Source organism: Leucoraja erinacea, chromosome 22 (genome assembly GCF_028641065.1).
Source record: "Leucoraja erinacea ecotype New England chromosome 22, Leri_hhj_1, whole genome shotgun sequence".
Classification (NCBI taxonomy): Eukaryota; Metazoa; Chordata; class Chondrichthyes; order Rajiformes; family Rajidae; genus Leucoraja; species Leucoraja erinaceus.
The window spans coordinates 12,238,682-12,251,126 of NC_073398.1; the positions used below are offsets into that span (position 1 = coordinate 12,238,682).

The 12,445-nt window shown below is 43.8% G+C and overlaps 1 protein-coding gene across 1 annotated transcript in view; it reads left to right on the forward strand.

Moving 5' to 3' along the window:
• Positions 1–12,445, forward strand: part of lrrk2 (leucine-rich repeat kinase 2) — a 189,195-nt gene that overhangs the window by 165,789 nt on the left and 10,961 nt on the right. Inside the window, exons 45-47 of the mRNA XM_055653579.1 lie at positions 1,258–1,451; positions 3,520–3,592; positions 9,307–9,488. Coding sequence (XP_055509554.1) covers positions 1,258–1,451; positions 3,520–3,592; positions 9,307–9,488 — 449 coding nt within the window. The remainder of the gene's footprint in view (positions 1–1,257; positions 1,452–3,519; positions 3,593–9,306; positions 9,489–12,445) is intronic.

The following is a 12,445-nucleotide window of genomic DNA, read 5'->3' on the forward strand; positions in this document are numbered from 1 at the left end:
CTATATTGATGACATCCTCATCTTTTCACGGACCAAGGAGGAACACGTACACCACGTCCAGGCAGTTCTACATCGGCTCCTGGAGAACTCTCTCTTCGTTAAAGCTGAGAAGTGCGAGTTTCACTCCCCGTCAGTCTCCTTCCTAGGATACGTCGTTGGCCAAGGGAACATCAAGATGGACCCCACCAAGGTCTCTGCTGTCACCACCTGGCCTGTTCCTGACTCCCGCAAGCAGCTCCAAAGGTTCCTGGGGGTCGCCAATTCTGGAGTATGGTGTACAATTTTGGTCGCCTAATTATAGGAAGAATGTCAACAAAATAGAGAGAGTACAGAGGAGATTTACTAGAATGTTGCCTGGGTTTCAACAACTAAGTTACAGAGAAAGGTTGAATAAGTTAGGTCTTTATTCTCTGGAGCGCAGAAGGTTAAGGGGGGAACTTGATAGAGGTCTTTAAAATGATGAGAGGGATAGACAGAGTTGATGTGGACAAGTTTTCCCTTTGAGAATAGGGAAGATTCAAACAAGAGGACATGACTTCAGAATTAAGGGACAGAAGTTTAGGGGTAACATGAGGGGGAACTGCTTTACTCAGAGAGTGGTAACGGTGTGGAATGAGCTTCCAGTGGAAGTGGTGGAGGCAGGTTCGTTGGTATCATTTAAAAATAAATTGGATAGGGATATGGATGAGAAGGGAATGGAGGGTTATGGTATGAGTGCAGGCAGGTGGGACTAAGGGAAAAAAAAGTTGTTTGGCACGGACTTGTAGGGCCGAGATGGCCTGTTTCCATGCTGTAATTGTTATATGGTTATATGCTCTGATTTGTTCCCCACATCCCAAATAAGTGTGGGTTTGTCAGTTAGTTGGCCTCTATAAAATTTCCCTACCGTGTAGGCAGTGGGATAACATAGAAGTTGTGTTGACGGGTGATTGAAGGTCGGCGTATTGAAGGTCGGCGTAGACTCGATGGGCCAATGGGCCTGTTTTCATGCTGTAACTCTGCACTACACTAAATAAAAAAAGTGTTAAGAATCAAACACAAATAAATGTCACCATGTACTGACATTACTCATGGTGTTGAGACTTAAATTTTATGTTGATTTGCCATGGGGTAAGAAGGGTGTTAATGTAAATTATTTTCTTTTACTGTAAATTGTGTGAATTGAATGTTTTACTTAATTTAACAATGTATAAAATTGTGCCCTTTACAATTTGTTTTCTCATTTCACCAGCTGATTAAAAAAAAATCTTTTTCCAGGATATTAATGATAATTGCATTTTGTGCCTGGCATTCATATCTGTGATTGGTGAACAAGTTAACTGGGTTGTTGCTGGCACACAGTCCGGACGTTTGTGGGTAGTTAGCGCGGAGAATGTACAATCAACTCATCAACTTCGGAAAATGTCTGATTCTATTACATGTTTGTTCTTCACCAATCATTCCAAGAAAAGGTTGGTATGATTTAAATTACCGTATTACACTGATAGTTCTAACTTATCAACATATGTGATTTGATTAATTACAGTTGTTCATTTCTCCATGTAAATGCAGCGTCTGGAAAAATCTAGAGTCTTGAAGCTGGACTTTTTCAAAATCTGCTGATTTCTTTTGATCAAGTTTTCCATTAATTTATATTGCAATGATAATAACAAGATAGCGATGGATTGATGCTGCATATGTGTTTTGATTTAATTCACTGACATTTCCATGAAAGTGAGTGAAGGACAGCCTATCTGAAGGAGATTGCAGCTGGATCGGAACATAATCCATTGATTTTAGTTGCAATTAAAGGGTTATGAGAAATCTATGAGAAATTATGGTTTGATGCTATAAAATCATGCAATTGATTATATTCAAATGTATACACTTGTACAAAAGGACAGTCCCATATCATTGTACAAAATAACTTGCATTATAATTGATAGAAAATGGCTCGTTAAATCAATGTCTTTGGAAAACTATAAAACAAAAAACGCAAGCATTTGTAACACCATATTCGGCATGCAAACAATACAAAAATGGCCAACGGTGAGATAAAAATGGGTTTGTATGACTGCTACATAAGGAACTCCTTACAGTATCCTGGATCTGTATTGAAATTAACAGTAGCAGCACACAGAGATTGGGCATTCTGGTCACAGGTTTGCAGGGTAGTAACTTCCCTCTCAGAATTTGGTTCCTACCATATAGCAGCCTCTTTGTCATTTGCTCCCTGCCAATGTAGCCGATATCATAACATGACCATCCTCACCTCAGTGACAAAAGAACCCCCACACGGAAATAAACTGAGAAAATATAAATGGGAAAACCAACTGAAATTACAAAATCATAACCAGGTGTGAGTGATTTAAAAATAAGGAATGCTGCAGTCTTTAGATATTTGCCACATTTGGTTTACTGTAATTAAATTAAACATCCTTTGTGAAATCTGATGGCATGTGATGTTTGTCCCACAATACACATTTGACTTGGGACCATCGGGTGACGCCGCGAGCCGGCAGCCTCGCCAGCAGCTGTTCGTCCTTTCGACTTTTTAGGGGGAATAGAGGGAAACTTTTTTAGGCGCTTACGTCGGTGGAATGCGACTTTTCTCCCAGTCGCATTTTCGCCCTCCCTCGCAGCCTAAGAACTTGTACTGGTGTGGCCTCCCCCATAGTCTGGCCTAGAGCTTCAGCAGCAGGCGCAGCGAGGACTTTCCAGTTTCGAGCATCCCGAGGGGGCTTGTACATCGGGCCGTCCGTAGTGGCGACTGCAGAGGGTTCATGGCCCCGACCACGGATGAACAAAGGAGGAAGGTTGACTGAATATTATTGCCTTCCACCACAGTGAAGAATGTAGATTCCACTGTGGTGGATGTTCATGTTATATTATATTGTGTATTGTACTCGTTTTGATTGTGTGGCTGCATGGTAAATCAAATTTCACTGTACCTTAAATGGTACATGTGGCAATAAATGTGAACTTGAACTTGACATATGATGCCTTTGCCTAGTAAATTACATATTAAAACTTGCTACCTAAAAGGTTATTTCAGTTTTGGAATTATTAAAGTTAAAAAAAAAAAAAATCTATGTATGGTCTAAAGCTCAGCTGCCAGAACTAGATTCAAAGGCTCTGTTTCTAATCACATTCCAGACATTTGAGCACAAATGTCAAGGCTGGTACAGTCCATGTGCATTATTTAAGGAAGTGCAATAATGTCCAATATGGTATCTTTCAGATGAGACTTTAGAATGAAACCCTGCCTGTTGTCTCGGACTGCTGTAAAAGATCAGTTGGCACTACGTTACAGAAGAGCTGTTCAGTTATACAAAGTGTCCTGGTCATAATTTATATTACAAATATCATTAAAACAAATTCATGATTACATGCTGATAATGGGGGCTTGATTTATGCACATTGGCTGCCAAGCCTTTTTCATTATGACAGTGACTTCACTTAAAAATGTTTCATTGTTCATCCAGAGATTAAAATGAGACATCAGTCATTATTTGTAAAATGTTATTGCATTGTACCTAGCAAAGAAGACAACTTGCTTTTGGTGGGAACAGCAGATGGGAAGCTTGTTATTTTTAAGGATACAACGGTAAAGGTAAGTTCATCTTTCTATTGAATACAGTTAAAGCTGATGGCAAATGCTTGAAATCTGTTCATGACTTGAACCCATGAATGCTGTGTCTTTTAATTTTCTCGATTAGTTTTAAATGCCACGCCACCCCAGTATTCTTTCTAAGCATTTATATGAAATGCACTTTTTGCTCTCTTTGCCTTAATTTGGTTGTAGTCATGTATTTTTAACTATGCCACTATTTAATCTGTCTTGCAACAAATACTATTACCACAAGACACCAATTTAGTAGTGTGACAATTTTTAATTGCTCTTACGTTTGATATACTTTATCCCTGACAAAGTAGTTATCAGTGATAACTCCAGCATGTAAATTTCTTTTGATTTTCCCTAAAAGCCAACATTCCATTCTAGGGCAGCTTGGCTCTGCAAAACCACCATTCTAACAGCAACCATCTCATCATTAATAGCAACCTTCACCAATCCATCAGTTGTTTCATTGGCTATCCTTTCCCTCATGGCTGCCATTTTTGGGGTCTCTTTGGCTGATTTAGTCATTCCATAAGGAGGACACAATATGGCAAAGAGTAGTTCAGTTTCTAAAATAACCCTTTTAGCCCATCCCCCACTTATTACAGGCAGGGCATTACTGAGGTATATGTAGGCTAACACAAAACCCAGGTAACATTACCCTGTCCAGTTGGTCAGCAGCCAAGGATATGCTCTGTGGACGCAAATAAAATAGATGGTATTGTAGAAAATGAGGGCAGTGGAGACCCAAGGGGTGGTTCTAGGGAGCCAGGTATCGTTGAATGAGCTCCCACTGGTACGGTTCAGGGCTGTGATAACAAAGAAGCCCCCGGAACCCTCTCCATCATTTTTTAAACTTTGTGAACAGTTAATGCAGCCTACATTATGACCACCTGTCAAATACCTAACCAAGCAGATGCCACCCATAGGTGCACCCCTGACACGTTGGTATTGGTCAAAATGCAAGGGGACAGGCTATGGGTGTACTTTGGCTGATATCATCCCTGGAAAGCAGTCAAAGGGAGCATGCAGAATTCTATTTGCCTCATCAGTAAGTGGGCAGCTTTTCTGATTAGAGCTGGAGCCATTTTGGGTGATGTACCACTCGGGTGTCTCAATTACGTTAAAGGGACTGGACCTCAAAGAGGATTCTGCCTTTTGGAGTGGATAGGTGTGTGGAGAGAGATCCAACAACTAGAAACATTGAACTCTTTAGCATAAGCATAAAACAAATACAAAAAGGTGTTGACTTGTAATTTTTTCATTCTTTGTTGACCAGGATCACATTTGGATCTGCACAGGGCATCTCCACATATCATATGCCACTCCCTCCCTCTCCAAGTGCATGATCTTTAATGCATGGTCCCTAACAAACCAAGCTCATCTGCCTTCCTGGCTCATCAATGTCCAATTCCTCCTTCCCTGATAAGGCCTGTGGCAACACATGGATTCTCCACCGTGCATGGAAATAGCGTGTTGTTGTGACTGGTCACAAAGATATTGTGTGTTAGTGGTAGTCAGTGCCATCCAGCTGAGGTGTGGAATTGGTCTTACTCCCTACGTGGTGATACCCTTTGGTCACCTGCAGAGAAAACCAGTGCATTATATCTTATCAACACATCACTTCCTTTTCCTCAATCTCTGGTAGTTTAAGCATGAGAGCGAGGGATGTCCATCTTCCAATACCCAGCAGGTATCACCCGCTCACTTCGCTATTACTTCCCATATTCCTCGGTGCATTGGGGCGAATAACTCTAACATTTCCCACCTTCAGGTTGTCATCCCCTGATTCTTCCTTTTCCAGTTACAACCTGTCATTTTTCTCATCCCCAGAAGCCCCTATCATCCTCTGGAGAGGGGAACTGCTGGGCAATAGTCAGTTGTTAAGGTTATCACGGGCCTGGGCTAGTCATGGAAGGCAATAAATTCAGTCTACCCAGCGGCCTTGACCCACTGCAGTTCACCTACTACCACAGCAGGTCCACGGACAATGACAACGCCCTAGCCCTACTCTTGTCCCGAGACCCCCTGGATAATATAATCATGGCTGATCATCTAAAATCATTGCCCCTGCAATGAATATCCTGCTTTTCCCCCATATCCCCTGATTCCTTTAGCCCAAAGAGCTAAATCTAACTCTCTTGTGAAAACTATTCAATAGACTACAACTCTGCCTTAAATATAATTATACCATCCAAGCTCATCATCAGACTCACAGGACTTCATGTCAGCACTCATCTCTTCAACTAGATCCTCGACATCCTGACCAACAGATCCCAATCAGTGAAGGTAGGGGACAAATCATCCTCTACGATAATCCTCAACACGGGACTCCAGCAAGGATGTGTTCTCAGCCTCTTTTTTTACTCCTTGTACACCCACGACTGTGCAGCCATGTACAAAGCTAATTAAATGTTCAAATTTACCACCATTGTGGGCCGGATATCAAATAATGATGAGATGGAGTACAAGAAGGAGATCGAGAATCTCATGTCCTGGTGTCGAGACAACAACCTTGCTCTCGATGTCAGCAAGACAAACGAGATAGTGATTGACTTCAGGAAGCAAAGCGGTACACATACTCCAGTTTGCATTGACGGTGCCGAAGTCGAGAAAGTTGAAAACTTCAAATTCCTCGGAGTTAATATCAATAACTTCTTTTCCTGAACCACCCATATTGAAGCAACGACGAAGAAAGCACAATGCTTCTATTTCCTTAGAAGGTATATGAAGGTTGGCATGTCCCCTATAACTGTCACCAACTTCTACGGACGCACCATAGAAAACATTTTATCAGGATGCATCACAGCTTGATTTGAGAACAGTGCTGTCCAAAACCGCAAGAAATTGCAGCGAATTGTGGAAGCAGCCCAGACCATCACAAACTAACCTCCCTTCTAGTGACTCCATTTATACCTCATGCTACCTCGGCAAGTACAGCAGCATAATCAAGGATGAGTCAAACCCTGGCCACTCCCTCTTCACTCCCCCTCCCATCAGGCAAAAGGTGTAGAAGTGTGAAAACGCACATCTCCAGATTCTGGGACAGTTTCTTCCCAGCTGTTATCGGGCATCTGAATTATCCTACCACAACTAGAGAGCAGTCTTGAACTACTATCTACCTCCTTGGTGACCCTCAGACTATCCTTCATCGGACTTTACTGGCTTTACCTTGCACCAAACTTTAATATAAGATAAGATAAGATACATTTATTGTCATTTGGACCCCTTGAGGTCCAAACGAAATGCCGTTTCTGCAGCCATACATACAAACACATAGACCCAAGACGCAACATAATTTACATAAACATCCATCACATTGCTGTGATGGAAGGCCAAATAAACTTATTTCTCCACTGCACTCTCCCCCCCCCCCGATGTCAGAGTCAAAGTCAAAGCCCCCGGCTGGCGATGGCGATTGTCCCGCCGGCATTAAAGCCACGCCGGGTGGTGCGAGGTCGCACACCGGGTCTTGGTGTTAGAGCCCCCGGTGTGCGCTCGCAGAGTTCCGCGGCCATTCCAAGCCGCGCGGGGCGGTGATGTCAGGCCCCGCTCCAGGAGCTCTTCGACCCCACAACTCGGGCGGGAGAAGTCGCCGTTGCGATAGCCCTGAAAAGCGGTCTCCCTCCAGGGATCCGCGGGCTCCCGGTGCCGCCGTCCACAGACCTGTCGTTGGAGCCTCCGACTCTCCGGTCGGGCCGCAGCAGCAGCAGCGCTCCTCCACCGCTCCACCCGCTACGGACTCGGCCAGCCCCGCGACGGCGACGGTGAGTTGTAGCACCAGAGTCCCCGGCTTCTTCCTGTTGGAGGCCGCTCCTCGTTGCGGCCCCAACGACAACGGAAACCCGACGAGAAAAGGTCGGGTCTCCAGTGCAGGGAGAGATTTAAAAAGTTTCCCCCCCCCCCCCCACCCCACCCCCCCCCCCCCCCACACACACACCCCAACAAAAAAAAATAACAAAAACTACATTAAAACACAGACAGAAAAATAATAAAACGCGGACAGACTGCAGAGGCCGCTGCTGGCCAGAGCCGCGCCGCCCACCTTTATTCCTTTTATTCCATTATACACTGTAAATGACGTGATTGTAATCAAGTCCTGGGAGTTCAGAGATAAGCTTGGATGGTATAATGGTATTAAAGGCAGAGCTGTTGTCTATGAATAGGAGTCTGATGTAGGTATTTCTCTTATCCAGGTGTTCTAGGGATGAGTGTAGGGCTAGGACGATGGCATGACCTGTTGTGCCACGATTGACGGGAAATAAAGACGAGGCCTGCTCCAGTGCGCCCTTGGCAGCCTCAAAGGAACATTGTTGTACCAGCACCCATTCAAACTATCTTTCTCTGGGTTACTGCATACTGCAGCCTTGGAATGACTGCCAAATGCAAATTGAGGCAGTGCCAATAACCCAAAAGCTCCACAAACCTCTGAGTTTCCTGATTGTTCGTGGGGATGCATGTCTCCAAGATCTTCCATTTCACATTTTTGGGAATTATGCCTTGGCCTGTGTGCCAGAGGATATCCAGGAACGTGACATCCTTCCTCGAACCTTGCACTTTCTGCGGATTAATAGCCCACCCATTATCTTTCATATGTACTGTTAAGGTGACCAGGACAGTCACCACAAACTCCACGGTCAGTTCCAGCAATAGCACATCAGCGATGTAGGGGAATAGTTGAATGACTGGGGTGAGAGAGCATTGTATCAATCCCTGCCAACTACTCTGTGGCAAATGGTGGGCCCATTCAAATATCCCTGTGGGATTCGTTGGAAGGTATACTGACGTCCATCCCAAATGAAAGACTCATCTTGGGACTCCTTAGTCAATGGAATCAAGAAGAAGGCATTGGCCAAGTCGACCTCAGCATTTCAAGGAGTCTCTCTCCTTAGGATTTATCCACGATAGTGACAACATTGGGGCTACAGAGGGGGGAACATGTTCATTCTGCTGGCAGTAATAGACCATCATTTTTCAGCTCCCATCTGAATTTTTCACAGGCCAGATGGGGCTGTTATAACCAGAAGTAGCGTTACTTAATCACCTCTTGCTCCAGCAGCTCCCTTGCTATCTCTGACATTTCTTTGTGGCCGCCCGCCCGGAATCTGATATTGCTTAACATTTGACAACCTGGGTGGGCAGTGAGATCATAACTGGTTCCCACATGGCCTTATATTTAACCATCATATCTCAAAAGTAAACTTTCTTATATTACTCTGATATACAATTATTTGTAGGATACATTCAGTTATTTGATTATAGAACATGGATAACTGAGGGACTACCATTGCCAATCTCCATTTTAGCCATGACTGGCTAGAGCGGTGACTCCTCCCAAACCTTCAACATCCACCCGCAGTCCCATCCATTTCTGAGCATTCTCTTGTGACACTGAATGCTCCGCCCCAAACATGAAAGGACCTTCATTCATTGCTTGCTTTCCCCCTGTCCCCTGTTATGCTTTAAATGTTCTAATTTCAAAGGAAACCCCAATTTAAAGAAATTTATAATAAGAATTGTACGTTGTTTTAAGTGACATTCTTTTAAAAACATTTCCGGAACTGTTAAAATTGATTCTTTTTATTGGCGCGTTTTATATCAAGCATGCTATCAGAGTTTTTTGAAATCTCATTAAAAACCATAATTCTTACCAATTACCATGCATTATTTTACATAGTAACGGTTTGTGGTTTATTCTGATCCAACAGTATCAAGATGGTGCACCAGTGAAGGTTGTGGAAATTGGCGACATCAGTACTCCTTTAGTATGTTTGAGTATTTCGTCCATTTCAGGACAGGTGACCTACTGGGCAGGCTGTGGAACAAAAGTCGTATCACTCAACTGTGATTTTACAGTTCAGAAGATGATGGAGACAAAAACTAGGCCACTGTGAGTTATGAGATTCTCTCTTCAAAGTTAAATTATTTTATTTTGTCGCATAAACTTTAAATATGATCAGTTGATCTTTTTCCTTAACATTTTTGTACATTTTGAAAGTATGTCAATGGGTTTAATGGCGTTTTCTTCCCATCCTTATCCTTATAACTAGAGCCAGGATGTTTAGGCACTAAAAAGGCATAATAGAATTACAAAAAAGGCACGATAAATGCATAAAAGGCAGAAAAAGGCATTTATTTCCACCACCAAAATATGGTTTAAAAATAATAATATAAAGGTATACTACATTAAATGACCAAAGTTGCCTGATTGCACATAATAACCAGCAATTTTTTTTTTCAAATTATCTGGTGTTAAAACTATGCCGTCTGTCAGACAGAATATGCTTCAGTTGTGAAAAACGTCTTTCTACCCCAGCTGAGGTTACTGGTGCATACTCGAAACAAGCTACATACTCTATATTCATGTTGATATATTGTGTATTACAACTACCTTTGAGAACTTTAGCTATATTTTGTATTTCTTCAAGATCTTTGTTAGCTAAAATCCCTCTCTTACATTTTCCTTGTATGCCTTTACCTACATCGCCAGGAACTTTATGAATATCGTCAGTTACTTTGTTGACAACCTGCAAGTTATTCTTTAGTGTTTCACCACGTTTCTCAAGGGAAGTGATAGCTTGTGGGAACTTTGCAAAATTGGAAGCAATAAAAACAAGATCGCTGTGGAGGGACGTTTTCTGCATGATTTCACTGACGATCCTGAATGCAGCAGATTCTTCTTCTTAAAAACTGTTCTTTTATCTTTTCAAAATTTGCAGCAGAATACAGCAGCGAGCCATATACCCCACCTAGTCAAAACGGGCTGAGGAGGTAGCGGAATCACGGATGCCATTTCCTTGAACAACTGCACACGTGACAGTACTCTGAGGATTTTCTTGACATTGGAAACTAGGCGATTGACATTTGGAAACCAGCTACGTCTGTGCTTGGCAATTCCATAAAGTCCTTGAGCTAAGCTAATGCACCATTTTGGGGAATAAAACTTTAAGTCATCAACGGAAAAATATTCTCATGTTTTATACCTTCTGGCCAAAGGTACAGCAAGTGAAGATGTAAACAACTGAGCAACAGTTGAGCTGTTTGACTTCTCCAAAACTTCCAATGTCAACAAATATTCCTTTGATGGTTGACCTGCCTTCAGTGTACCGATGACCACATTAGCAACTTATCTCCCCACAGCATCGATTTTCTTGTCTATTGAGATCCATATTTCTGTTGCATGCAACTTAATCTCTAATTTTCTGCACAACATTGTTGAAGTTGCTGTCAACATAATTTTTCTGTAATGATGACTCAGTTGGTTTATGTTCCTCTGTGTATTTCTCAAAAAAACCTCTGAGAGATTTGTTTTCCAATTTCCACAGTGGAATTTCAGCATCAATGAATGCCTTGCACAGATCACTAGAAAAATTTGCGACTGGAGCCAGCAGTAAATGTAGTGAGGAGACAAGCTTGGGTATTTTGCTTGGGTAGTCTACACCCCAGCAATATCACCTTGACTTCACTAATTTTACATAGCCCTTGTCTTCTCCCACCTCCCTCTCCCCCTTCCCAGCTCTCCTAGTCCTACTGTCTCTGCTTCTTCCTTTTTTTTCAAGCCCCCTCCACATCAGTCTGAAGAAGGGTCTTGACCCATAAATATCGCCTATTCCTTCTCTCCATATATGCTGTCTCACTCACTGTGTTTCTCCAGCATGTGAAAGTTTTCTTGTAAGTTATACTATGCTAACACGTTAATAATAACATTAATATTAACGTGTTGACATAGAAAACATCATTGTAATCACGGTACAACAAGAGAAAATAGCACAACCTTTTAGCAAAACGGCAAAAAAAAGGCTGATTTTGGCACTCGATCGTTAAAAAGACATTATCCCAGTGAAATCATCAAAAAAGGCATGAAAAGGCACGGCATTAATGTATAAATCCTGGCTCTACTTATAACTATAAAACTCTGATATTGGATTTGTGTGTATTTGTGTATTTATTTGTTTGTGTGTTGTCACATCTTCTCGATAAAACAACGCAGTAATGTAATAAAATTATTACATATTCCAGCAGAGATTTACCCCCTGGAGTCCGAAATCGGCATCTGAAAAATTTGTGCTTTATTTCTTGAGTTGTATATGAAAATGTTCACTAATTCGATAAAACTTTGAAAATAAACGAGATGGTCTCACTGATGACGTCACAATGGGTCTGCTGCGCACGCCTAGCGCTGTGTTCCGCATGCTGCGAGTGATGTCATCCCTCTCCGCTTAATTCGCAGCCCTCTGGTTGATGCCCGCTCCCCCCGCGCTGCTTCCCCCCCCCCCCCTCTCCTTCCCCACCCCCCTCCTCTCCCTCTCCCCCTCCTCCCTCCCCGCTCTCCAATATCAAGGGAGGTGGTTAGTGTGGGGGTGCTTAGAGTGTGTGTGACACCACTGGCCGCCCTCCCCCCCCCCCCCCCCTCCCGCAACCGCGCGTTGAGGGGACGGGACCCAACGCTCCCCTCCTCCTCCTCTCCACCCCCACCTCCTTGCTGCCCCTCCTCCTCTCCCCCCCCCTCCCTCTCCCCCCCCTTCCTCCTCTCCCCCCCCCTTCCTCCTCTCCCCCCCCCCCTTCCTCCTCTCCCCCCCCCTTCCTCCTCTCCCCCCCCTTCCTCCTCTCCCCCCCCTTCCCTCCTCTCCTCCCCCTTCCTCCTCTCTCCCCTTCTCCTCTCCCCCCTTCTCCTCTTCCCCCCCCCCCCTCTTTTTCCAAGCCCCTCCACTTCCCCCTCCTCTCTCCCCCTCCTCTCCCCCCCCCTGGCCCCTCCCTCACCCTCTCCCGCCTTTCTCCCCCCCCCCCCCCCCCCCCCTCTCCCTCCCCCCTCCCCTCTCCCCCCCTTTCCCCTCTCTCCCCCCCTCC